General features: G+C 44.0%; 4 protein-coding genes across 5 annotated transcripts; 1 reads left to right on the top strand and 3 right to left on the bottom strand.

The window, feature by feature from the left end:
* Positions 1-1,112: 1,112 nt before the first annotated feature.
* DFL_000804 (uncharacterized protein) lies at positions 1,113-3,272 on the bottom strand (the record flags this gene model as incomplete). 2 transcript variants are annotated; one of them, XM_067637715.1, is made up of 4 exons in its annotated part: positions 1,113-2,784; positions 2,865-2,925; positions 2,981-2,997; positions 3,235-3,272. In XM_067637715.1, 4 exons carry the CDS (start codon positions 3,270-3,272, stop codon positions 1,113-1,115), a joined length of 1,788 nt encoding a protein of 595 aa, XP_067495356.1. The 2 variants fall into 2 exon arrangements, with proteins under 2 accessions (XP_067495356.1, XP_067495357.1); XM_067637716.1 differs by having other exon boundaries at positions 2,865-2,922.
* A 2,454-nt stretch (positions 3,273-5,726) lies between these two features.
* On the top strand, positions 5,727-7,018 carry DFL_000803 (uncharacterized protein; the record flags this gene model as incomplete). The annotated part of the gene is made up of 2 exons (XM_067637704.1): positions 5,727-6,041; positions 6,119-7,018. 2 exons carry the CDS (start codon positions 5,727-5,729, stop codon positions 7,016-7,018), a joined length of 1,215 nt encoding a protein of 404 aa, XP_067495355.1.
* A 379-nt stretch (positions 7,019-7,397) lies between these two features.
* On the bottom strand, positions 7,398-7,945 carry DFL_000802 (uncharacterized protein; the record flags this gene model as incomplete). The annotated part of the gene is made up of 2 exons (XM_067637693.1): positions 7,398-7,828; positions 7,906-7,945. 2 exons carry the CDS (start codon positions 7,943-7,945, stop codon positions 7,398-7,400), a joined length of 471 nt encoding a protein of 156 aa, XP_067495354.1.
* Positions 7,946-10,206: 2,261 nt separating this feature from the next.
* On the bottom strand, positions 10,207-11,681 carry DFL_000801 (uncharacterized protein; the record flags this gene model as incomplete). The annotated part of the gene is made up of 7 exons (XM_067637680.1): positions 10,207-10,306; positions 10,360-10,598; positions 10,659-10,788; positions 10,845-10,973; positions 11,044-11,204; positions 11,272-11,456; positions 11,555-11,681. The coding sequence occupies 7 exons, from the start codon at positions 11,679-11,681 to the stop codon at positions 10,207-10,209; spliced, it is 1,071 nt and encodes a 356-aa protein (XP_067495353.1).
* Positions 11,682-25,085: the final 13,404 nt, after the last annotated feature.

The following is a 25,085-nucleotide window of genomic DNA, read 5'->3' as shown; positions in this document are numbered from 1 at the left end:
TAAAACTACCTCTAACTATCGATACCTCGTACTTTACCTACGTACGTATTAGGCCAGTGGAACTAAAAAAGAAAAAGAATTCATATGCGAGCCTTCCTCCTGCATTACGCGGGACCGATATTTGGATATATATATCGACATTAGAATTTTAATGAGGTTTGTGAAAAGGGAAATTCCTGAATCTACATTATGATAATTTAACCGTCAACCATGGAACTTGTTATTGAAGGTAGGAGTGGGTTATCGCAACCGGGAATCTTCAGCGTAATGGCAGGATATTAATGTACCTTTTGTATTGATTTTATATATTGTATTACGTATTTCCCTCATCTAGATACATCTGTAGTTATAGCTATAGCTAATTGGGCACGTCAAGTCGATATCATGATCATAGGATCGGCCAATGCAATTTCCTTATGTTACCTTCGAGGTTTCAACCATGCTGACGATATAGTAGGATTAGCATATGCATATGCATATCGATATCGCAGATGTGGAATGTACACAAAGGCTTCCTTTGATCAAATTTGTTATGGTTGGGGTCAATCAACGTTAACTACTTTGTCAAGTACAACAGGTTGATTATTTTTCGGCTGGTGAAGTCTTTTGTTGGAATTTGCCAGAGGCAACGCAGCGGGCTGCAGCACAGCACCTCGTCTTGGAACTCGACTAGCAAGTTATCGGGCAGCCTGTTTAGCCCACACGTCTAGAAGCTCGAAGGCTGAAGGTTTTCTCGATGTATAGCTACTTGATTATTTTTGTTTTGAAATTATTCTGGCTCTTATACGTTTTTTCTGTTCTTTGCCTCTATGGAACCTATTTTTTCTGGCTTTCGAATCACCAAATCCAAACCTCTTGTTGGAAATTGTAGTCAACACATACGTGCACATAACCCTCCCCGGATATGGCTTACAGTCACAGCATATTAAAAGTAAGAGGATTCATAGGAGTCTAGTATGTAAAGTCGAGTACTTATACAAGTTAGACAATTGATAGCTACATGACTTAGGAACATAGATAACATCGTCGATACATATCAACCTTTATTGCGCAATTGCTTCCTCATTCCCCACCTCGGATAACAAATCCCACCATTCCCAGATAATCCGTTATTAATATCCATATCCACCTCCCTCTTCTTCCTCATCCACAGTCGGCTTCGGCGGCTCCGACTTAATCGTCTTGCATCCCGCCGGCAAAGTCCACACCGTCGAAGTCGTACATCCACAATAACTAGGACACATCGTCGGTCCTAGAATCGTACCCGTAACCTGCTGTTTCGCTCCAATACACGAACACGCACCCGTAGATGTGACTGTAACAAGTTCCTTGCAGGGAGTTTTACATGGTACTTGCTGTTCTTTTAGACAGCTAAGGGAAACTTGCTGGATTTTGGAGGGTGGGCAGGCTGAACCTTTTCCGATTGGAGTTGGACGTTTGGGCTTTGGGGTTATGATAGGAGGCTCCTCGGTTAGTGGGATGGTGGTCGGGGGGTAAGGACAAATTTTGACAGGTGTGGTGATTGTTTTCTTATTAGAAACTGTCGTAATTGTGGTTGTTCTACAAGAACCAGGAGGAGGAAGAGAAGGAGTATCCGAAGGCTCTTTGGGAGTGGGAGTTGGAGTTGGAGGTTCTCCGGTTATTGGAATAGTGAAAGGTGGGTAAGGACAAATTTTGACAGATGTGGTGATTGTTTTCTTATTAGAAACTGTCGTAATTGTGGTTGTTCTACAAGAACCAGGAGGAGGAAGAGAAGGAGTATCCGAAGGCTCTTTGAGAGTGGGAGTTGGAGTTGGAGGTTCTCCGGTTATTGGAATAGTGAAAGGTGGGTAAGGACAAATTTTGACAGGTGTGGTGATTGTTTTCTTGTTAGAAACTGTCGTAATTGTGGTTGTTCTACAAGAACCAGGAGGAGGAAGAGAAGGAGTATCCGAAGGCTCTTCGGGAGTAGGAGTTGGAGTTGGAGGTTCTCCGGTTATTGGAATAGTGAAAGGTGGGTAAGGACAGAGTTTGACAGATGTGGTGATTGTTTTCTTATTAGAAACTGTCGTAATTGTGGTTGTTCTACAAGAACCAGGGGGAGGAAGAGAAGGAGTATCCGAAGGCTCTTTAGGAGTGGGAGTTGGAGTTGGAGGTTCTCCGGTTATTGGAATAGTGAAAGGTGGGTAAGGACAAATTTTGACAGGTGTGGTGATTGTTTTCTTGTTAGAAACTGTCGTAATTGTGGTTGTTCTACAAGAACCAGGAGGAGGAAGAGAAGGAGTATCCGAAGGCTCTTTGGGAGTAGGAGTTGGAGTTGGAGGTTCTCCGGTTATTGGAATAGTGAAAGGTGGGTAAGGACAGAGTTTGACAGATGTGGTGATTGTTTTCTTGTTAGAAACTGTCGTAATTGTGGTTGTTCTACAAGAACCAGGAGGAGGAAGAGAGGGAGTTGGCTTTGTCGATTTTTTAGAAGGAGTATCCGAAGGCTCTTCGGGAGTGGGAGTTGGAGTTGAAGGTTCTCCGGTTATTGGAATAGTGAAAGGTGGATAAGGACAGAGTTTGACAGATGTGGTGATTGTTTTCTTGTTAGAAACTGTCGTAATTGTGGTTGTTCTACAAGAACCAGGAGGAGGAAGAGAAGGAGTTGGCTTTGTTGGCTTTGGTGGAGGTTCTGGAACGTTGCTGCTACCGCCACAGACAGTTGCGACCACGGTATAAACGCTGGTTTTTGTCAAAGTTGACAATGCGCACCCGCTACGGAGCTTGCGGGGTTCGAGGCCATAGAGGGAATTGGCAGAGACACTGTATACTCGACGCTCAAGGGTTACCACTGTAGCTACGTAGGTAATTGGGCTGTATAAGATATTCAAAATTGAACTTACGTCGCAAGTATAAAAGGAAGAGCAACTGTATTAAACTTCATTGTAACTTTGTCGTATACTGCTATCATATCTTAGTATAATATGCCTAGACATTTAATCAGATTACAATGGCTTACCGGGGTTTCCAAAGAATCTTAATGATCGAATTTGGCCAAAGGACCGGGACCGACTTGGGTGATATCTAGGGAACGAACAATAGTTGGTAGAACGGAAGAACGAACGAATGTACTTAAGATAGCGAGTGGGCGCTCGAAATCTGAAGGAGAGACTGGCGAGTGAAGCTTACAAGAAGGGCATCGACACATCCCTCCGGGGTTCTGGCCCTTCTTATATGCACATACGACCTTTACACAACGAATCTGCTGCATACTCAGTATATAGCTCAGTTCGCAGCGATTTTAATTCCATAGCTAGTACAGCCGGTCATAATATTACCCATCATCAACAAATATAATCCCCCAAAGGCTTCAATTTTCCCAACAAAGGAATTCTGGAAATATGTTTCCTCGATCTACAATTCCACATACCATTGTAGTATATAGACCAACACAATTCTCATGCGGCATATATTTAATCTGGCCTGCATCGTGAGGTTCTGTCATGTCCAGCCGACAAGTAACCTAACACCCCGAGTTCGACAACCGGACCCTTTCCCTCAAAGTTTTAAGTGTATGAAATTAGGTTAATCGATCCTGATTTGTAGTAACTCATGACAAGCGTGATCGCTACTTGTTACAAGGGGGTTAGACAAAAGCTTATTTTGGAGCTTATTTGAGGGGTTTTAATTGGTAGCTGTAGACAAAACTCTGCGGATAATGTTGTACTATGTTTTTTGTTTATAACCTAGAAGCGTCACCCATGTGTTGTAAAAGCTATATAGCATCAGCTGTAGTATATACCTAGGCAGCTGTACAGGGTGTAACAATAGTAAAGTCTACAATTGTCGATGTCCGTTTATAATAGTATCTTTTAAGGTTTATTTGGAGAGAGAAAATCTCCCAGATTTTATAGAATCCGAAAAGTCTTTAAGACCAGCAAATGTATTGCGGGCAGTTTTATTCTAGCTAGTCTACAAAGCTGCCAAATACATTTTATCTCGCACCCTTTCCAGAAACACTAACTAGTTTATAAGACAAAATTCATCGTTATACGTGTTCCCAAATCAAACAAAACAGAATCCAAATCCAAAATCCGACCCCCCCCCAATTACAGCACCTTAATCTACTTCAACATATAACTAAACCGACCCTTATAATATCCTTCAAACCTTGTTGCACTTAATCCCAACATTAGTAGGCCCGCTAGCCAACCAAATAGCATCCTGAACACACTTGGGCGGCTTGAAGGACTGATTTTGAACGTAGCAATACTAGCACCATCACTGCGATAATAGAATTCCTAATCAGTGATGATTCCGCATTGACCACGGAGGTTATCCAAGAGACCTCGGCCCCAGGTACGCGGTTCTTGAGCCCAGGGACCCCAGGTGATGACTTTGTATTCGAACCATGGGGCTAGTGGGTTTTTGTAGGTGCAGTTGGCGCCGTTGCTGGCTCGTTCTTGGAGATCGGCCTTGATAGGGTCGACGACGTCGACTGGGCGGCGGTGACGGTTTGAGAAGCGAGGGCGGAAGCGACGGTGAGAAGGGTGGTGAACTTCATTTTGATATGATTGGTTTTGTTTATATATATGATTGGTTTTGTTTATATAAGCTTTTGAGCTTTTGAGGAGAATGTATGAAACTAGTATTGAGAATACTGATATGCTTTTGATGAGAATGTATGAAACTAGTATTGAGAATACTGATAGGCTTTTATGAAGATGCAATGGATGTTTGGAGATGTGAATCTGAGGTTTTGATGCTGACGATAGTTTTTAATCCGAGGAAGATTCAACGGTCTCATATACTTATTTTGTGGTCTTGATAGTTCATAACCAAGATCATGATGCCTTCTCATTTTAGACCGATATCATGTTTGCGTGTAGCCAATTGCACAAGAGTAAAGAATACGAGATCGAGATTACCGTGAAGCCGTTGTCCATGTCTCCTAGAGCTCTTGCGCAGCCCACCGGCTGAAGGTTGGCCACGTTGGGTGAGCCCGTAAGATCGATCAATCGAGGAAGCTTTGTGATATTCTCTATATGCGCGCATGGCACAGTACCTCCCAACTGCCTATTTTCGTATTCGCGAGCCTTTTAAAATTTAAGCTTTCTGCTTAAAAAAAACAATTTTTTAGTCTACTCATACATACATCGCGAGCGCTTTCGCGGGGAGATTTTGCTGTGTGGCGCCTGTGCGCCTAACTTTACAATCAACCTTGTTCAAGGATCTTAAGATCGTTTCTACGAGCTCGACTCGAGGTGCCGCAGTACTGAGATCTATAGATCTATGCACATGCACTAGCTTGAGCTTAAATTTACGTAAATTTAAATCGAACATCAATATATAGGCATCTCCGCCTTCGTCAAATCCGGACAGTGCTATGTAAAGTTGGAGACGTTTGGACCAATCAAAGCTCGAGCGTGGACTCGAGGGCGTTATATAATTGGCTTTCCCGAATTCCTGGGATCCAGATCTCGAAGCCGCTAAGTGCTAGTTAACAAGAGGGAATATAATGCCAGCCAGCCTTAGATCCAGGGGAAATACGACATATGCATTGACTTTTACATGCGAAGTTTAAAATTACTTACCAACAACTAGCTAAGCCTACTTACCCAGGTATACATCGCAAGCGCTTCCGCTGGTGCGAATGGCTAAGAGAGACCTTCTTTATCAACGTTGTCAAAGGATCGCGATCGATCTGATCGCGGCGGATCTCGATCTCGAAACTTACATCCATCAAGTCAACCATCGGAACCCAAATGCCACTGCCCTGCCACCCGCCACCCCCAACCTTCCCATCCTTCAACTCCAAAGCCCTCATACCCACCCTACTACCTCCTTCCTCAACAACAAGTATAATCTCAAATCTAACCTCCGACCTAACCCATCTCACAAAATCCTTCAAAACCCGTTACTTCCGGTCAAATTCCGGTCGAGATGCCGCGATATGGGTTCACAATCGATTAGAATCGATAATAAACGATAGCGGGCATCCAAACGCCTCCGTCAGCTATTTTAACCACTCGTGGGTTCAGCCGTCCGTTATTGCTCGTATACAAGGAGTCTCTGATACCGTAAATAAATACCTCCCACCTATAACCCTCCGTACCCACCATTCTAACGAAAAAACCTATTATATTAATAAAAAAAGACAATAATCCTCTCCTCCCACCTCGACTCTCTAAACCTCCACCTCCCCTTCTTCCTCCCGGCACCCGGTGCGAACGATAATGCATCAGGCGTAGCAGCGTTACTCTCAATCTTCCAACTGCTATCATCAGTACCAACCACCACCTTCACCACCCATCTACACTACAAAAACACACTGGAATTCCACTTTTACTCCGCCGAGGAAGCGGGGTTTTGGGGATCAACCGATGTTTTTGAGGATTATAATGGATTGTATAGGGATATACATTCTGTTTTACAGTTCGATATGATCGGGCGGATATCACCAAACAAAGATAAAAATGGTATCAAAGGAAAGGGAGAAATAGGGATTGTTAATGACTTCCTCGATGAGAAGTTTAAAAGGTTCATCGAACTAATAGCGAAAGAGTATACTGATATTAATACGGTAGATACATACTGCGGCTACGCCTGCAGCGACCATGCTTCCGCCATAAGATACGGCTACCCTGGGGGTCTCCTAACATCCGGAAAATTGGAAGATATAAACAATGATGATTATTCACATACTGCTTACGATACGGTGGATAGATTGGACCTATCGCTCATAACGGAATTTGTAAAGTTTGGAGTCGCGTGGGGCGTTGAATTGGGGTTTGATACGGAGGTTAGTAATGGGAGAGGGGAGAGGGTGTACATGTGTGATAATGGATATCCAGATGGGTGGATGGGCGGGGTACGAAGGTTTTCGGCGGCGAGAGCGGCGGATCCTGCGGGGTTTGGGTTGTGGATTTTGGTGTTAATGGTGATGTTGGCGGTGGCGAGGCCTTGGGAGGAGGTTCCGGTTGTTATGAGGGTGGGGAGGAGGGTTAGGAGACGGGTTAGGAGGGGGTATAGAGTTCTCGTGGGGGAGCCGGGTTAGATTTATACTTCTTAGTGGATGGTAGGGGGATTATAATTCGAAGATGGGGGATTGATGTGGAAGTAATATTCGCTTGATCCGTGATATTGAATCTTGATGGTGATATAAATACCTACTTGGGTACTCGTCGTGGTATGCTGTTATCGACGGATACACGACCTTGCCGTTTCGTCGAGTATGGTGCGGGCTCCCCTTTATCTCGATATATACGGGGTTCGACCAAGCCGCCTTCCGACCTTCCCCATTATCACCCGGCCTGACCACTAAGTCTTCAATTCAAGACCAACAACCCAGCCTATATAGCGTGTATATCGAATAAACACCCCATCATCCATCGCCAAAACGCCATGGGCAATAACACGCCCTCCACCCCACCGATTCACCCCTTCAACTTCGGCCCCGCAACATCCAACCCCTCCAACCCCTCCATCGGATCCCCCCCTCCCCCGACATTCCCCCTCGCCCCCTCCACAACCTTCCTATCCTCCTCATCAACTTCATACTTCTTCAACCACCCCTCCTGTTCCCAAACCGCAACTTTACTTCCAAGTCCCCCTTCCACCTTCCCACCTTCCCTGAAACCCAGGTTCTTCGCCTGACTGACCCTAATCACCCTTCCGAACAACTCCGCTTGATCAAAGTTATCTATCGCAGCTGTAGCATCGAGGGGATCCGTGAATTCAATGTATGCGAAACCCTTTGCGAGGGAGGTTGACTTTTCGAGGGGGAGGTGGATGTCGGCTATCGGACCGAAGGGGAGGAAGAAGGTGTGCAGGGTGGAGGGGGTGGTTGTTGTGGGGTCCAGGCCGGCTGGTTTTTTTTTAAAAAAAAAAAAAAAATTATAAAGTTAGCGAATGAGAAGGAGGGGATGGTTAGGGGGTACGTACTGACGTAGATTGTGGCCTTGACTCGTGTTTCGTCGGACATTGTGGATTGGATGGGGATGAGGATCTGAAGATTTGATTTGATGTTTGAAGGAAAGGGTAGATTGGCGAACCAAGGCGACAGGTTTCTTCGCGTATTGAATCCACGCTTGACCCGTTAGTCAGGCACGTTTTGACTTGGCGTGCGTCGGTACAACCGCATAAGCTTAGCTTCAGGCTCTCCATCTTTTTTCTATCAAGAATAAAATAAATTTAGGATCCCGAAAGGAATACATGCTAGAATCTATATTTATCTACGACCACCCATCGCCGTTCATAAAAAAGTGAGATGCCTAGCTGTATAACACCCAAACCGCCACCAACAGAGTTCATAATATATGCTCATGTCCTCCCCCGAGCTGCCTGCCTTCCACCCGTCCCGGTTCACCCTCATCGGTTCATGCGACACTCATAATCAAAGAAGCGAATTGCGAACGGCAAAAAAAAAGAACATTTACTACTTATACTTACAAAGAAAACAAGCAAACCGACCTGTATTACATAATAAGTACTTGGATTGCATATCCAACAAGGAAAGAAGAAAAAAAAGGTACTTCAACCTGATAGGCCCAAAGGCTGCAGGCTGCTATCTAGCATATGGTTTAGCTGTCATCTCTTCCGTCTTCTTTCTTCGCTCGTACCCCTTTTTCTGGCATAAGATGCATACTGAGTATCCGCATGGCAGGTTAGCTAGCTAGCTCTACGTCACCAAGTATATTCCAGAAAACGGAAGGATTTCTAGAATATCTCTTTTATACTTCATCAGGAGGAAAAAAGAAAAGGTTACTTGATAAGGACTTATACATAAAACTCTCTATCGTATTTGTATATATATCTAGGTGTGTGTATATAAAAAAAAATTAATATTCTCTTCTCCCTCTTCATCTTCTTCCACATCTCTAGTCTGTGTAGTGTGTATGAGTTATTCATAGCAACAAGAGCAGTACTAGTAGTAATAAACAGTAGTAGTGGCAATGGTAATTCTCCCTCTTGCTTCGGCTACATCTCTCCTCCCCGTCCCATGTGCACGTGTTCAAAAGCTCCCAATCCTCCCCGATTCAATCCACGATTCCAAACGAACAAAAGAATCCCATAGAATTAATAAAAGGAGCAAAAGGGAACTCGGGATGGTCGTGAGAGGATTGAGGTTGAGTTATAGGTTTGACGGGCTCGAGTTGTCGTAGACGGGCTGCATTTTGGCACACGGGATCAATATCCGGGGGGTCATTCGACATTACGGAGTAAAACTCCGCAGCAAGAAAAGAAGTAGGGAGGTAATAGTAGTAGTAATGGTCAAAAGCATTATTATGATATTGTAATTTCGTAATTTGGAGGAAAAGTAAAGCTATCGAAAGCCGTAGTTAAGGGTTTCTGGTAGGAGAGCGGGTCCGAGATAGCGGTGTTCAGGCCCTCTTTCTTTCTCTCTCGCTTGAAAAAAAAAAAGGAAAAAAAAAAATATAAAGATAATTGCTCCCATCCGAGAACACACAATAAAAAAATAAAAATAAAAAATAAGGGAAACACCACCGAGTGATAATTCAAACAGAAGAAGAAACCAATAAGAGAGAAAGGGAAAAAACCATAATGAACAGGAAGATATCGGCCAAAAGCAAAAGGTAACAGAAATGAAGACCGGAACTCCGTAAAGCAAAATGACGATATTTTTTGATAAGGACAAACATAGGCAAAAGGGAAAGAGAAGAGAAGGGTAAGCAGAGGGTCAACGGTAAAGAAAAAGAAAAATGGGAAAACATCGAAGCAAGAACATTCGGTTCCAACTCGAGCACGAGGATGAAGAAATGGATACAATTCATGCAGGTACGGCCCTCCGTGTAACGTACAATACATTCGCGAACCTAAAGGTTGGCTAAAGAGGTGGAAGGGAGTAATCAGAGTGTCGTCATCAGTTCACCGAAGAAACCGAAGCGTTCAAAATGAAACAGAACGGATAAGTCGTAAAATTATGAGTGTCGTTAATCGAAGCCCCAGAAAAGGAGGACCATTCGTCTTATTCGTAACCGAGTTGTCGGCCGCTGTGATCTTCAAATATATATATAGCATCGGTCCAAACATCAGAGCTTCGAAAATATATAGATGTCCAAACGCTGTGGTTGTCGATATGGAAAGGAACCCTTCGGCGTTCGGTCAATCTTCGGATCGGTTCAAGCTTCGTAAGGTCGCCTAAATGGCTCGCAATGTCGTAAATAGAGAATCGCACTTTTTCCAAACTAAAGCGTTCCGTCGGATGTTGGTATTTTTAGTCGGTTATAAGATACCAGAGTCCTTGAGGGCGTTCTGGAGAATTGTCTCCTTGACCGCAGCGAATACCAGTCTAATGTTTGAGGTATCGGTGGCTTGTGTAAGGCTGTTGTGGTCGTTAGCAGGCATTCACAATTGGTTTCTTGAACAACCACTTACTGAGGATATAGATTCAGGTGTGCACGATTGACCTGGTTGAATCTCCAGAGCAGGTATTTCGCGGCTCTGTTGACATCCGGGCCACCCGAGTAGTCGGGGAAGTAATTCGATAATGGCGTCCGCGGCAGCTTTTGCCTAAACAGATCCACCTTGTTTAAGAAAAGGATGATACTTGTTCGGACGAACCATCGACTGTTGACGACCGAATCGAAGAGCACCAGGGATTCCAGCATTCGGTTCTGGAGGAAGGCAAGTTAGCAGCCGGCAGATTGGATTGCTTGAGCCTCAGTTTTCCTTACCTGGTTCTGTTCTTCTAACAGAACTTGGTCGTATTCGCTCAACGCGACACAGAAAATAATAGATGTGACTGATTCGAAGCAATGAATCCACTTTTTCCTTTCGCTTCTCTGACCACCGACGTCAAACATGCTAAAAATCTAATTAGTATGATGATCCAATTTCCGTTCATTCCGAGGGATCCATACTGAATGTTCAACTGTCCCATGGTAAATCGCGTCTCGTAGATACCAGTGGTTTTTGTTCTAGCGCGTAGTACGTCCGCTTCCGAAGGAATGTACTCTGGGGCACCTATCCGTGCAGCTTCGGCAAAGAAACTAGAGAAAAAAAACCAGCGTGTCAATATGGACTGGAACAAGAAAATGTCGATCGATGAAAAAAACATACTATGGTGCCGAATCCATAATGTAAAATTCGCTCTGATGTTCGAGGACAGAAGGAACCGCCGGATCGTCCCATAACGCGGCCACAGCCTTGCTAACGCGAAGGTCGAGAGGAACGTTCGGATCCGGGTCCACCTGGAAGGTATATAGAAAGTCCATATGTTCCTGCAATCCGAATGTTAGTTTTTGTCGGTGATATTCCGGCTCTGGGGTTGTCGTAGTATTCTCCTACCTTATTGGATTCGTGCTCCGGTACAATATCGAACTGTCGCATAGCGTCTATCAGGGCTTTCGCGCAGTCGACCAAGTTCTTGTAGACCGTTAATCGGTATTGTTGCAATTCTTCTACTGTGTATCCGTTCTGATGTATAATCCTCATCTGTTTCACGATGGTCGATTTCCCACTCTCACCGGATCCTGTCCAGCCAAACCGATGTTGATGTTAGGGAGAGAAAAGCACAAAATCCAGCAGCCTCGTCATCTCAGGAGCCGTAGAAAGAACAGAAAAGGCCTACCTAATAACAGAATTTTGCATTCGCGTCTTAACCGCCGCGAGTCGTCCATGATTTCTCTGTCTATCGCCTGACTCTTTTTCCTCTGTTCCATCTCCTCCGATGCCTCTCTCGACATGCAGCCACCCATTTTGGCTGACTTGCAATCTCACCGAAAGAGGAAAGAAAGGAAAAACGAGAAGCGAGAGGTTAATGCAGTGCTGCACTCGATCGGATCCTGCGATTTCGAGAGTCTACAGGAATAACCAAGAGTTTATATATAAAAAATATGTCGGAAGTCGGAAATTAAGGCGAAGATATCAAATCTGTCGGATGAAGAGTCGGAACGCGATGGAAACTGCCAGAGTTCTGGTGATGTCGGAAGAGTGTTGCGAGATGGGCCAGCGCGTCGATTGTTAACGTAATGTACGATGGTGTTGAGCGATGAATTTCCCGATCGGAAAAGGAAAAGGGAAAAAAAAAAAAAAGTCGACGGATTTCCCGGCAGTCGGAGAAGCTCAGGATGGATGGATGGATGGATGGATGGGAGAAGTTTTGGATTAATGGTACATAGGGCGATTTGATTTTAGGGAGGATGAGGATCAGAAGCAATCCGGTCAAGTGGAGTCGAGTCAAGTCGGTTTCGGGATTTAGGTTTATTCGAAGGTTGGAAGGTTTTGGGGAGATGGATGGATGGATTTGGATGGGATGGATGGATGGATGGATATAAGAGAAGAGTGTTGGGTTGTTTGTCTGGTTGGAGGTTTATTTCGAGAAATGCAACCGCAAAGGGGGAAACTGTAGTAATATATAACTCCACTACCACCACTATTACCAGATTATTACTACTACTATTACTAACAGGAATAGGATAATAATAGTTGGGAAGTTATTTAGTCGTATGTAAGAAGTTAGGAAGGGAGGAGGAGAGGTAAAAGAGAAGAAGGATGAGCGAGGTTAGTTTAAGAGAGGTCTACTGGATATGATATGAAGAACAAGAGCAAGAGCAAAAAGAAAGGAAAGGGAGGAAGACGGAGACCGAGTAAAAAGGCTGTTACTGCTTGCTGTTCCTGCTACCCTGCCTTGCCCTGGTAATAGAGGTTACTGCAGTGGTGCCGTAGCAATTGCTGCAGGAGAAGAACAGCAGAGGACACACAGGGCACAGGGCAGATACAGCACAGGACGGGACCCGACAGCACAGGACAGAACAGGACAAGACCCGACCTAACAAACCGACCGGGGTTTCGGAGGCTGGACAGTTAAGAATGCTCCAGTTTCGAATTCCTGTTTCCCCCAGTTCATTTGGGCTACTAGTCATTTGGAGATACTTCAGTTCTAATACAAGCCACTCCAGTTGAATCACTATACATTTCCTCATATATATTAGGATCCCAGTATTGTCACCGAACAGACATCATCTTCTGTAGGTATTAGGTATCGCTGATTGAAAAGTCGAGTGATAGTGAATGAATGGCCCACAGTCGAACCAGAAAATCTGCTGGCTCCAATCCGCAGCTTCACACTTTCTTTCCACTTCAGAAACAAGCCAAAGGGTGAAGCAAGCGAGTGCAGTCAGCGAGGCAGGAAAGGAAAAAAAAAGGATCCAGGCTGATGCCGCAAACGTGATGGCACCAAACATCCTTAACAACCCCTCCAAAAGAAATTTAAAACTCCACACAAGCAGGAAGAAGAAAACATCAGACCGCCCTCTGACGATTCACTAACACCCACAGATACCCGACTTCTTCTTCAATCTGTCGATTCGAGTATCCTTACAGACACAGTACATGTATGAGGCCATGACAAACAGACTATCGCTGCGGCTTTGCTCGCATATGCTGACCGACTGACTGGCCGACTGACTAGAGAAGAAAAAAGAATTACCGCTCAGCCCGGAACGTGTGTTCCATCTCTTTTGCCGAGTCCCGCTTCGAATATTAACTACCAATAGGTACTTACTTGCTCTCTTATATCAACAAATCCAAATAAGAATTTAAGTACCCAGACAATGATAAAATTTGATTCCTATCCATCGATATACCGGCCGGCCCACGGCTATAGCCCAATATCCTCATGCTTTGCTTTGCCTTGCTTTTTCACCCTCACAATCGGCGAAATTGGCGAGACGGATCCACACCTGCACGGGGGAAGAGGCTGTTTGGTAGCGCAGCCCACACATCTACGCACATTCAGTTGGTGGAGCCGAGGATAATCTGTCATTGATTCAGCGATATTTTTCTTCTTTGCCAACTGGTACATGTAGTAAGTACCTCGAGACCGAAAAAAGGGGTGCATCTGTTATCCATGCTCGCCTACTCCCGAGGGACGGTACCTGTCTGTCTTCGCGGAGAGGGGGGAAATTCGGATGACGGAGACGACGTTGATCTAATAATATTACCTCATGAATCATGAATTCCAGCTGTTGAGAAATATCACTTTCTTGGTCCTTTTTTTTAATTTTTAATTTATTTGTTGTTCTCACATACCATCACGGCTAAGGACTGGTCTGTGCCTGAATTCAGGAACATGTTCATATTCCCAGCATCCGTGCGCATTACTGACATGCCTAAGCCCTATCGCCTACGCTGCACCACGGTACATCGACAATGCAGAAGAGCTCTGTAGAGCCTCAAACACTAGTTACACCTCCGCTTATACCAGAAAGTAAATCAAAACAGCCCATATCCAATATCATATAAAAATAAAATGTAAATTTATCAAACAATATAATATAATCTGCATCCCCGACGTGCCGCAACGGACCATTTAACTTACCATCCCTCTTTTTGAATTCTCCATTCCCGACCTAAGATGAAACGAAACAAATCGCATTTGTCGGAGTTATATATAGCAGGTTTTTTTAATAATTCGCCAAATACTATATCTAAAGCTCTCACTTTCAAAAGTGTCGACCTTGCGCAAGAATCCAGGTAATTTTAATCAATTAAGTATTTTAAAATATATTGATTAACTATGATTATAAGCTTCTGGAAGGTAATTAATTCGAAATATTCGATGTTTCGGGTCTTTCCATTTTGCTTCGGCCGGGAGATTTTGTACATAGATATTGATTAGAAAGGATATCGAATTCGGTGTTTTTGTCTCGAATCGAATATTCCGGTTGGGCTGAGAGAGTCGTCAGCAACATGTACTTTGTAATATCCATCGGAAATCCAGCGCATACGCCCATTACCCCAAGCTTATGCTACCCCATGCGCATTACTCAGACTCATACAAAAAAAAGGTCATGCAACCAAGTTACCGAACTTGCCATCACCGAAGCTACTTGGTAGCTAACCAACATCAGCTGAATATAGCCTTGTGTTCGATCGAATTAGATCTCACGGCCAGCTCATCTCTCGGATCTCAAGCGAATAAGCTGTCTCTCCTGATCACCATCATCTGAGGAAACAATCAACCCATCCATGTGTCCCCAGGTCTTTCGTATAAAACGTGTCTATCGGCTAGCTTGGCTACTTTGCGAGCACTAGCCTAGCCACCAAAAAGAAAAGGGAGGATAGACCAGGTCAAGGACAACAACCAAGGGTTCTGCCTGTTGAAAATCCCCAGCAGAAGCCTTGTCACGCTTTCGTCGGAGCGAGAGACGAGGGACGCTAGTTCCTTTACAATGATAGGTTAATCCTATCCTCACACTTTCTTCTTTGCCATCTTTTTTAGTGTTTCAGGAAGGAGAACAGCTCAACGGCTCGTGTCGGTAGTTAGTAAAAACTTTTGATAGAAATTCGATTCGAGAGGGTTATCCGTCCTGCACGTGCGGCACGAAATATTTTCCCAGCCTCTCTTTCTCCACATTGAAAGGAAAAAGACCAGGAAAAGAAAAGAAAAAGGCTTGCAAGGTACGGCATATCCACCGATGTCAGAGATCGAGACAAGGGTTTGTTGAAGGGCAAGCCGAACAGGCAGATGCGAATGAAAAAGAGACGTATCGTTTGCCCAACCTTTTATGTATGTACTAGCAAGATGTGCACTCTGTTTTCCATTCCTGCATATCGCAGCGTTTCAGAAGCACAACGTAGACTTCGAACATGAATACTGTCCAATCATTGACTTACATAAGTATACTTACATTCATAGCATAAGACGTAGACTTGATCCAGCGTATAACATTCATCCTGCCTGTTAGATGAAATAATTAAATATTTCCCGGATGGGAAATAAATATGACCTTTTAGGTCTCTTTTTGAACATTGGGAATGTAAGGATCTAGTTTATCTCGGGTTTTATGCGCTTAAGAGCTCTCCTGCTACGTATTGACACCGTTTTCTAATCGCGATGAAACGGAATTTATCAAAAAGTCCGATCGAATCAAAATACCATACCGATCTCATAAAATCCCAAAAGTTCTCTCTTTATCATAATCACCGACCAGGTCAATCTGGGTACGAGGCAACGTAATCACCAGATACCCAAAGTTCCCGTCTCCGAAACCATCAACCTCAGCGCTAATTGTCAGAAACAAAAAAATCAAGTTTTTTGTGATGTTCGCGGGACAGAAAAGTAAACGGGTATCCCACCAGCTTCCTGATTGATCACATCTTCCATCGAAGCTCCGGACGGGTTAACACGGGACGAGCGAAATGGTCATTTTGTGAGCTACGAGCCGTGCTTGCTGTTAATTCTAGCATGGTTGCTAAGTATACCAAGTTTTTCTTGATCATGATGCCATGCGTACAACCGTGGCGCCAAAAAATAGCGAACCCGCCAGCCACCGATCTTGGATCATGCGATTCCAATTGTCATGTCATTGAACACTAGTCCTCGATTCGATATCTTTCCCCCCCGGGATAAAAGGATTCCCCAGGTAGCGTTCCGGCCGGGTTTGCAAAAGAAAATCTAGACCTCCCCCATCATAGCAAGTAAAGACGCGTCTAGACCTTCCGTCTACTATGTATTTTACACCTCTTTTCTCGTTTTTAAGTCCGTTTTCTTTAGGTTTAAGCTGTCAACCTCGGCCACCTCTTCACTGAACTTTTTCTCTACTTTCAAGAATCAAGAAAAATCGAAATTTGTGACGATGTCAGAAAAAATGCCAATTCGCATCAGTATCACCCTAGAGCAAAAACGGTGTTAGTGGGGAACGCCTCATCCTTTCTCAAAGAGCAAGCAAGAGAAAAGAGCCTGCTGCAGCTGTCGCAATTGTTTCGTGATTAGTTTAGGTTTTCCTGGTACGACGACTCTCAAACACGGGAATTTTCTGAAGCAAGCCTTATGCCCTTGCCTCGTAACAAATGCTTCGTCAGTCTGATTGGGACAGGGAAAAAGAGATAAAACCTTATATTGCCGCATTTCCGCGAATACATCCAAGACCTTTCAAAATTTCTTGGAAAGATAGAATAGTCGAACGTTACTACGTACGAATCAATGTTCCTTGGTATCGACAAGTTGATAAACCTCACGTTTTTTCTTGCCCGTGTCTTTCGACAATATTACGCGGTGGCGTGCAGGTGTTCCCGAGACCTTGAAACAACAGGGGGAAGAATTTTTGACAATCGACAGAAACAACCGGAGATATTCGCTTGGATATCCAAAATACCGTCATATACATCCTGCAAAGATATCAGTTCTGAATCGAATCCACGGTACATACTGTACATACATACATATGCGCGCAGACAAATGAAGAATACACGGGCCTTTACCACGAACCCCGTAAATCATGGTTTATATCCAACCGCTCTCTCGCAACCCCGAAAAAGGGCCGCGTCAGAGAGCTGAAGAGAAAACCTGTTACATTGAACCCTTAAACACCAGAAAATGTCTAAAAATATACCCATCAAACCTCCAACCCCCATGTCAGCCTGATATCCAACGAGAATCTTATAGGTCATTGAGCTCGAGCGCTCACTACGATTCAGGGAAGTCCGAGGGCTTTTTTTCAATCTTAGGCGGTTCAGGCTTCTTGTTTGCCTTTGCAGCGCTTGCTCCGTGAGCAATACTCACTGACTTATCTAGAGGCGAATGACAATAGGCGAAATAGGTTGAATAGACTGGATAAATGGGCATTTTATGAAAAAAAAAAAAAACCCCTTTTTGTTATGATAGTGGTACTGGGTTAAATTGTGGCCAAAAGCCACCAAAAAGGAATACTTAGGTCATAGCCGTCAAGAAGATATCAAAAGTAGGTAACCATCGGAGCTCAAGATCGCATGGTAACCTAAATCCCCAGGATCTCGAAAAAAGCGTGGAGTTCCAACCACTTTTTTTGCCCCCAAAAACCAGATCCTCAACGGACATCGATTCGTATAGCCTTTTGATCAGGCGATATCGAATCTGTGCATACCCAACGAAAACTTACATCTTGTCTCATGATTCACGATTCCCTCTATCTCTCCAGACTTTCCTTCTTACCCCTTGAATCTCCCCGGTCCTTGTCTTTCTCGCTCGCCTCTTCTCTTTTGGATTTCGTAGATTCTTTTTTTTTCGCGGTATGGTTATGATGCTGGGGGATATAATCCTAGCCTGGTCGTTCAAGACCCTGCCCACCCACCATTTACCCCATGCTTTTCGTCGACGAGACCCCATCCTAGTCTTTGTTAGTAGCCTCCCTTCTGCTTCGCCTTTTTCCATTTTCCTTTTCTATGTATTTCCCCCGCTTTGAAAGACCGATGGTGTGGTGTGTGTCGATGGCACACATCTTTTGATATTGGACCTCGCTCGCTCATGCGAAAGGCAGAAAAAATCTAAATGCAGGATTTAGATTTTTCGCATTTACAGAAAAAAAGTCGGCGAAAAGGATCATGCGCATGTAAGTGAGCGCATGAGCTCTCTCTTTTTTCCTTACAAGAATCCTTTTGAATTTTTTCGTGGATTGATCATGAAGCTGTATCTCTTGCAACTTCTGGTTTAGACGAAGAAAAAAAGTCTTACTTGACTATTGAGTCAATGTGTAATATCAAACCGTTACAGAGGAAGACTCCACCACCACATAGTATAGCTTAACTGCTATCCAACTTCTCCTTCCAGAACATCCACACCCGGCGCTCTCGAGCAATCCCATTTTTCATAATATACAAGCAAACAGTAATTCTACTATACAGTGGTACTTACTAATTAACCACCATCCCCACAAAAAACGCTATGACCCAAAATCTCAGATGAAGGGACAAGCCACACCACCTCCAGAATACTTCGATTTCCGGAAAGTCGATTGTAAGAAGCCGTTAATTTTTCCTAATTTGGACTTAAAACCCACACGGAAAATAAAGTAGGGTGGAGGAAATCCGGTTGTTCTGAGTCTACTGTGTATAGAGCTGGAGATATAAGATTTATAGTATTTTTCCTGTCGATTCATGAATCGTGGATCTGTGCGGCAAAAAATGGGTCTGGGGGGTTCAAGAGAAAAAGTACCATAGCTTGCGATACGCAAAGCATCTCGTTATCGGGATGTCACCCGATAAAAAAAAAGAATTTCATGAAACCGTTCGTTTCCGAATCCCCTGAAGTATACTAAGCAAATACTTAGTTACGTGCGCATTATTCGGTTGTTAACGGGAAGCGGATACGAGATTGATGACATGCATGGTAACCAAGCACCACCGCCGTCACCATAAAAAAAATTTGTAAAAATAAAGAAGGCAACATGGGCATGGCATCTTCTTCGCAAACAAGGAAATCAGTTGTATACACAGTAACTAGTACCCAGGTATCGAACTTAATTCGAACTTCTTGTCAGGAATCAACCTGCGTTCTCCCCGTTTATTTGCACGTTTTATCAGCATGTCGGTAGTAATATAGAAATAGTATGCCCTACCCTTGAACAATGTCAAGAAGGAACGAAAAAGTTGTCGGCGTACCGGGGAGTCCTATGACATACACGCAAACACGATATTTTCCTATCTGCCCGGATATCCGGGATATATAATATCTTTTCGGGGTATATAGTATTATAGTATATTACTATGAAGGGGTTGTTGAAGTATTAACACAATATATACCGTAGACGGAGTACATAAATATGCTCGTCATTTTTGGTAGTGTCCATGGTATTGAAAGGTAGAAGGGTGAGGGATGTTGGGTTAAGAGAACCTTTACAGCTGATCAGACCGATAGTAGTTTGTTAGATTCTTTGAGGGAGCCTTTTTTATTCACTCTTTTATGGGGAATACAGTAGCCAGTAATGTGGAATTTTATATCTCTCCTCAATACATATCCTGATATAAAAAGAAGTAAGCCTTTACATCAGACCTAAACGCCCGCCGCTAACATAAGTTACTAAGAACAGCCATAACTCGGCCTCACAAATGCCGTTTCATAATCTCACCGTGCCCCTCAAGACCTGAGACTTCCAACATAAAAAACTAGAAGTTAGGTGGTACACATGGGCAGTGCGCCGTGAGAACCAAGGTAGTGCCAGTAGATCTAAAACTATATAATTACCAAACAAATTATTGAATATCTCACCCCTTTTTTTGGGGGACACAACAGGTTATGTTCCACCAATTACTCTTTTTGGTTCTCCATAGGGATTTTTTTTTTTTTTTTTAAGAGGCTTATTGGGTTTTGAGGGCATTTTAAGGCCCTTGAAACGGGGACAAAGTGCAACGCATTACTCTGGAAAATGCAACAACGTTGGGGGCGGAGGGACTTGGAGGTTTGGATGGCTTTTTGTTTATCACAAAAGTATGGAGTGGCGAAGAGGGGAGATGAAGGGCTATATAAAAGCTAGGATATTGTGTAAAGACGGAAATTCTGGCAAAGAAATTCTTATCGTTCAAAGCTTACATGATTAGCAATTTCGACAACTGTCATATACATATCAAATCTATGCATGTTTAAAATCTAAAAGAGACAAGAAATCGTACGTTTCTAAAAAGTGGAGCAATGAAGTTGAGGTGCTTAGGAGGGTTGCCTCTCCTAATGCTCACCACGAGTGTTGGAGTTTTGGTCGAAGGATTTCAGTATAAAAATCTGGTAGGTGGATATAGTAGCTTCTCTACCCTGCCACGAGAGTGATATATTTATCAAAACTTGTTTCTCAAATTTTGATTTCGTGGAATCTGCAATCTAGTGTGAATGGGATATGGTATCATAGTACTAATTATTTTAGACTGTTTGGTAGCAGGCGATTTGCTGACGATTCTATAGAAGCCATTATTAATCGGCCCGCACAATGTATACGAACCCTACCAATCAGAATTTTATGATACTAGCCTACGAATGGTAGTAGACTTCCGGTGTTACAATATGGCTGGTGAAATTTATAATGGCCAATGAATAGAACGAAACATACAAGACCAGCACGATCTCATTGATATAACTAGCGAGGAGTTCGGAGAGATTGCGCGTAATAGATCTCCTACGGTATTATACACCACGAACCCTAATTTCCCAGTCAGGTATTGCATGGAAGGTACCATTGGCAATACCGGTACTGCATCAAGTCGGACATGGAGGATCTAAGTAATGTCACTATCTATCGATCAGAAATAACAGCTCCGAGTCACGATTTTACAAAGAGGATTTTTCCGCCGAGGGAGTATAAGTGCGAATGGTTACCTCCTTTGCCTCGAAAATCGGATAGCGAACCCCTATCCTGGCACTGTTGAACTACCACTTTGAACCAAAGAAGAGGCCAATTCCACCCCCGAAACTTATCCCATATGAAATACAACTGGTGTTCGGTGGTTGCACCCCAAAGGACATAAAAAGGGAAAAGTTGAAACCTAACCCGCCAGGATATCCCTCTACAACTACTTTACCTCCATGGCTAGTCTATCCTCCAAAAGCTTCCATCCAGCCTATGCATACGAAACCCATGGAAGTTGAAACTTCTTCGAAGCTTATAGCTATGGAATCCAGTTCTGCAATTGAACTCACGTCGACAAGTTCAGTGGCACTTACAACATCGGCAAGACCGACGAAATCGGTGACACTCACAGCATCACTCAAGCCAACGAAATTAGTTGAAAGTAATGATGGTGTTCCATTGGAGGATTGTGGCTGGTACATGAGGTGCTACGCCGAACCATACTCCATGCCCTTCCAACAAAACAATAATATTTCAACTATATCCAATATAACAGAAAAATCAAAGCTGGATCGCTCAAACCGATCTTTGACTACCGAGCACACCCCGCCGGCGACTGCCACCAACACTATTGTGATCCCTCCTCAAACATCAAAGCTTCATTCTGTGGAGAAGCATCCTTAAGTTATCGCGGAAACTTATACCTACCTGAATTAATCGAAAAGGCTTTGGATGGATTAGCCTTAGATACATGTTATGAAAGACGCAAGATCACATCAGATCCAAAGTTCTATAGGGTTTCCCACGTACATTGGGTCCGCAGGGAGCCTCCTAGAATTACTCTAGGTCCTGAAGTTACGATCGGTCAGCTCGAAGCGGGTATGTCATGCGAGGCCTTCATTTCTAGGCTTCAGCTGATACCCAGCCTCCTTTGCCGGTGATACCATCGAATTCATCGTTAAACATCCCTATTATACCTACTCTCACCGCTCATGATACGACATCGTTGCAACCACCGACGACTCTAAAAACGCATGTAATAACAAGTACCGATACATCGTTTTCAACGTATACACATTCGATGTCCGACGCTGCACAGACGTCTAAAACAAACAACTCTTCACCCAATTTTAGAGAAGTCCCTTACTCTCTTGAAGATTTCGCAAAAACTGGCAAAGGGGGCAATTCCCTCTGGCTATTCAAAGAAACCGACAAAACCGGAGGGCTTGACCCTAATAGCACACTCAAGCTGCAAAGGGGATTATATAAAAATTTGGCGGACAGCAGGCTTAAAACGATCAAAAACTTCCCAGATTTTATCGTGGAGCTACCGGCGGACCGGGAGGCATTCGAGGGAGACTGTACTCATTACTACTGCGATGACGCTTCCAAAGCGCTTATCTCTATGTGTGGGAAGTGGCGGAATGGCCTTCCAGCTCCGTATGCAGAATCTCTACCGCCGTCCTACGATGTTAACGCTGGTAGACTCATAGCAAGACTCGGTGGCTCACGTACTTTTGCAACGCTGTTGATACCGACAATCTAGAATGGCTAAACAGTTGTGATCCCCGTGATTACAATAAAAACTACCAATCCGAAAGGTCTAAAATACCCCTCGAGCTAAGGAGACCGTTTTCTTTTACTCGCGGGTTAGTAAAAGACTTCTCACCGGAAGATGGCATGGTAGGACCATCGGCATTCAAAGTTGAGCATCTTTCACTGTATGGCTTTAATAGTTGTTACGATTGGAACCAGACTTTGTTCCAACCGGTGAGATCGTCGAGTTCCGGTATTAAAGTACTCTATAATAGTGGGAAGAGGTATGGAAAGGTTAAAAATAGCACTTCTACGTCTATATCCATATCCACAACAGGTCCTAGGCCTTCTCAAAACCCAACTGATACTGTATCGACTGGTTTATCGAGCACTTCTTCAATACCATTATCGGTAACTTCATCGACTCGTACACTATCCAACACCCTAGAAACGACAGGTCAAGTAACAAGCCTAGCGACCCCGTCCTTGGGACCCCCAAAATGGGTTTTAGATCCACCACCGACACCTGCTGGCCCAGACCGACCCGATCCTACAGACAAACCCCAATCCGAAGACCCAGATCGGCCATGGATTAATTAGGCGGCAAGGAAGCCTATTCGGCACAAGTTGGAGCTTTGTCCTATCGGATTTCTTGTTGAATATTCCTGGGATAGTATATTCGTATATAAACGACTGATTGGACGTGATATCGCATTTGTCGTTTCGTATTTGACCTTAGAAAAGTTTTGGTATTGAAAACGCATATTCGTTTGAACTATTCCCATAAAGTCGTATGCTTGTGCTTGCATGTTTTTTCGACGGGGTGAAGACTGTATTTATCGTTGGCTAGTTCTTAAGCACAATAGCACAGTGTATGACAACCTCATAACTCGTTAAAAATGTGTTGAAAATGTGGTTGCACGAATTAACTTATCCTGGTCGACAGTCGACACTCTACAGATATCAGTCTCGTTCGGGGGGCTAGAACCTGGCGCGTCTGCACATGTATGTACATGTAAAGCACGCTGGCCTTTACGCCAGCACAGCGTGCCGATGGTACTATAGTTAGGTCCTCGAAGCAAGATGTTGGAAGGAGACAGCACTTCTCTTGACTAATAGAACTCCCATGAGCTCCATTGAATATTCCACCAAAAATTGAATCGAACCGACAACAGGTAACAATCAAAAATTGTTGAGTGGCAATTTGCAAGGCCATGATATTGAAAACTAGTCTCGGTGGCACTGACCATACTTTAATCCCGGCTCATACGTTCAACATGAGCTAGCCAGAATATTATACCAATAGAGATACCGTCCGAACCGTCCGACGATTATGCCCTATCGATAAGCTATAGCTAATCGAGATATGCCGAGAAAGTGGCGTTTGGCCCCACCTTCGTTGGCTCGGCACCTCTGCCCTGTTAACGTTAGCTTCTGACAAGAAAAAACCTGCCGTCTCTCTGTAACTGTAACCGTTCCGAACTCCTCCATTATTTTAGCTGCGCTGCACCATGCAATAAAAATTATGTCCGCAGTTACTGCAGACCATCGTGGTCCAGTCTGATTGTCATATGATACATTAAGACCATGTTTTTCTTTTGAGGCTGATGGTGTACTCGAGTAGTGAGGAATATAAAAAAGCATGTGCGGGAGGGGTGGAGGGGTAGACGAGGTATCTGCATTGATGCATCCAAAGATGCATGTTTAAATTCCCAAAAAAAAAAAACTATTTCCCGTTAGATTGTTATGTCCCAGCAACAGGCCCCTCCAGAAACATGCGTAGTTAGTATGTTCCCATGCATAGGTATCTGTTGAACCGTTGGCGTGAGCTGTGGGTGGTATGCACCAGCCCCGCTTTAGACGCCCCGCCTGCAGCCTGCAGCTTTCGTCATTCTGCTTGCAAGAATTCCGTATCGTTAGTATTGAACGTAATCGGATGGTTAATAGGCTATCATTGGTTTTGAGGATGTGTTTTATTCACTCACCTCGGACTTCGTATTGGTCAATGGTAATTAGGTTTGAAGTATTGAAGTCGCGAGGAATTTGAAATGCAATTGATGATGTTCGAGTACACTCTGGCGTTGGAGGGCCTTATGCATCTCTGAATGCGCGCAGAAAACGGCCAGGAAGAAGGAACAGAATACCGTTTCAGTGCCTTCGCTATCGATAAACTGGAATACGGTGCATTCCCGGGATCACTAGCGCCGCTACCAATGCCCAGCTATGCCGCTTGCTATCGCAGAGTATTACTCTACATACCAGGCCCGGGTTGCTACGTGGTAGTGGTGGTGGTGGTGGTGATGTAGCTCCAAATGGCTGTAAAATTCCTAGAAGCTGACAGCTCGCTGTCTCCGCTTCATTCTGTCATCCACCTCCTCCATTTCCTTCTCTTTTAAAAAGGCCTTTCCCTCGGTTTCTATCGTTGGAAACCCTTTTCTGCACTTAAATTCGGCGTGTTCGACGTTCTGGTCAAGAGATCAATTACAAACCTCGTTCGTTGTATAACGTCACTTCACTAAACTCCGAAACAAA

The sequence above is a fragment of the Arthrobotrys flagrans genome (assembly GCF_004000055.1).
Source record: "Arthrobotrys flagrans strain CBS H-5679 chromosome Unknown unitig_15, whole genome shotgun sequence".
In the NCBI taxonomy this organism is placed as follows: domain Eukaryota; kingdom Fungi; phylum Ascomycota; class Orbiliomycetes; order Orbiliales; family Orbiliaceae; genus Arthrobotrys; species Arthrobotrys flagrans.
Note: the sequence above shows the minus strand (reverse complement) of the source record. Positions and strands in the feature narration are given on the sequence as shown.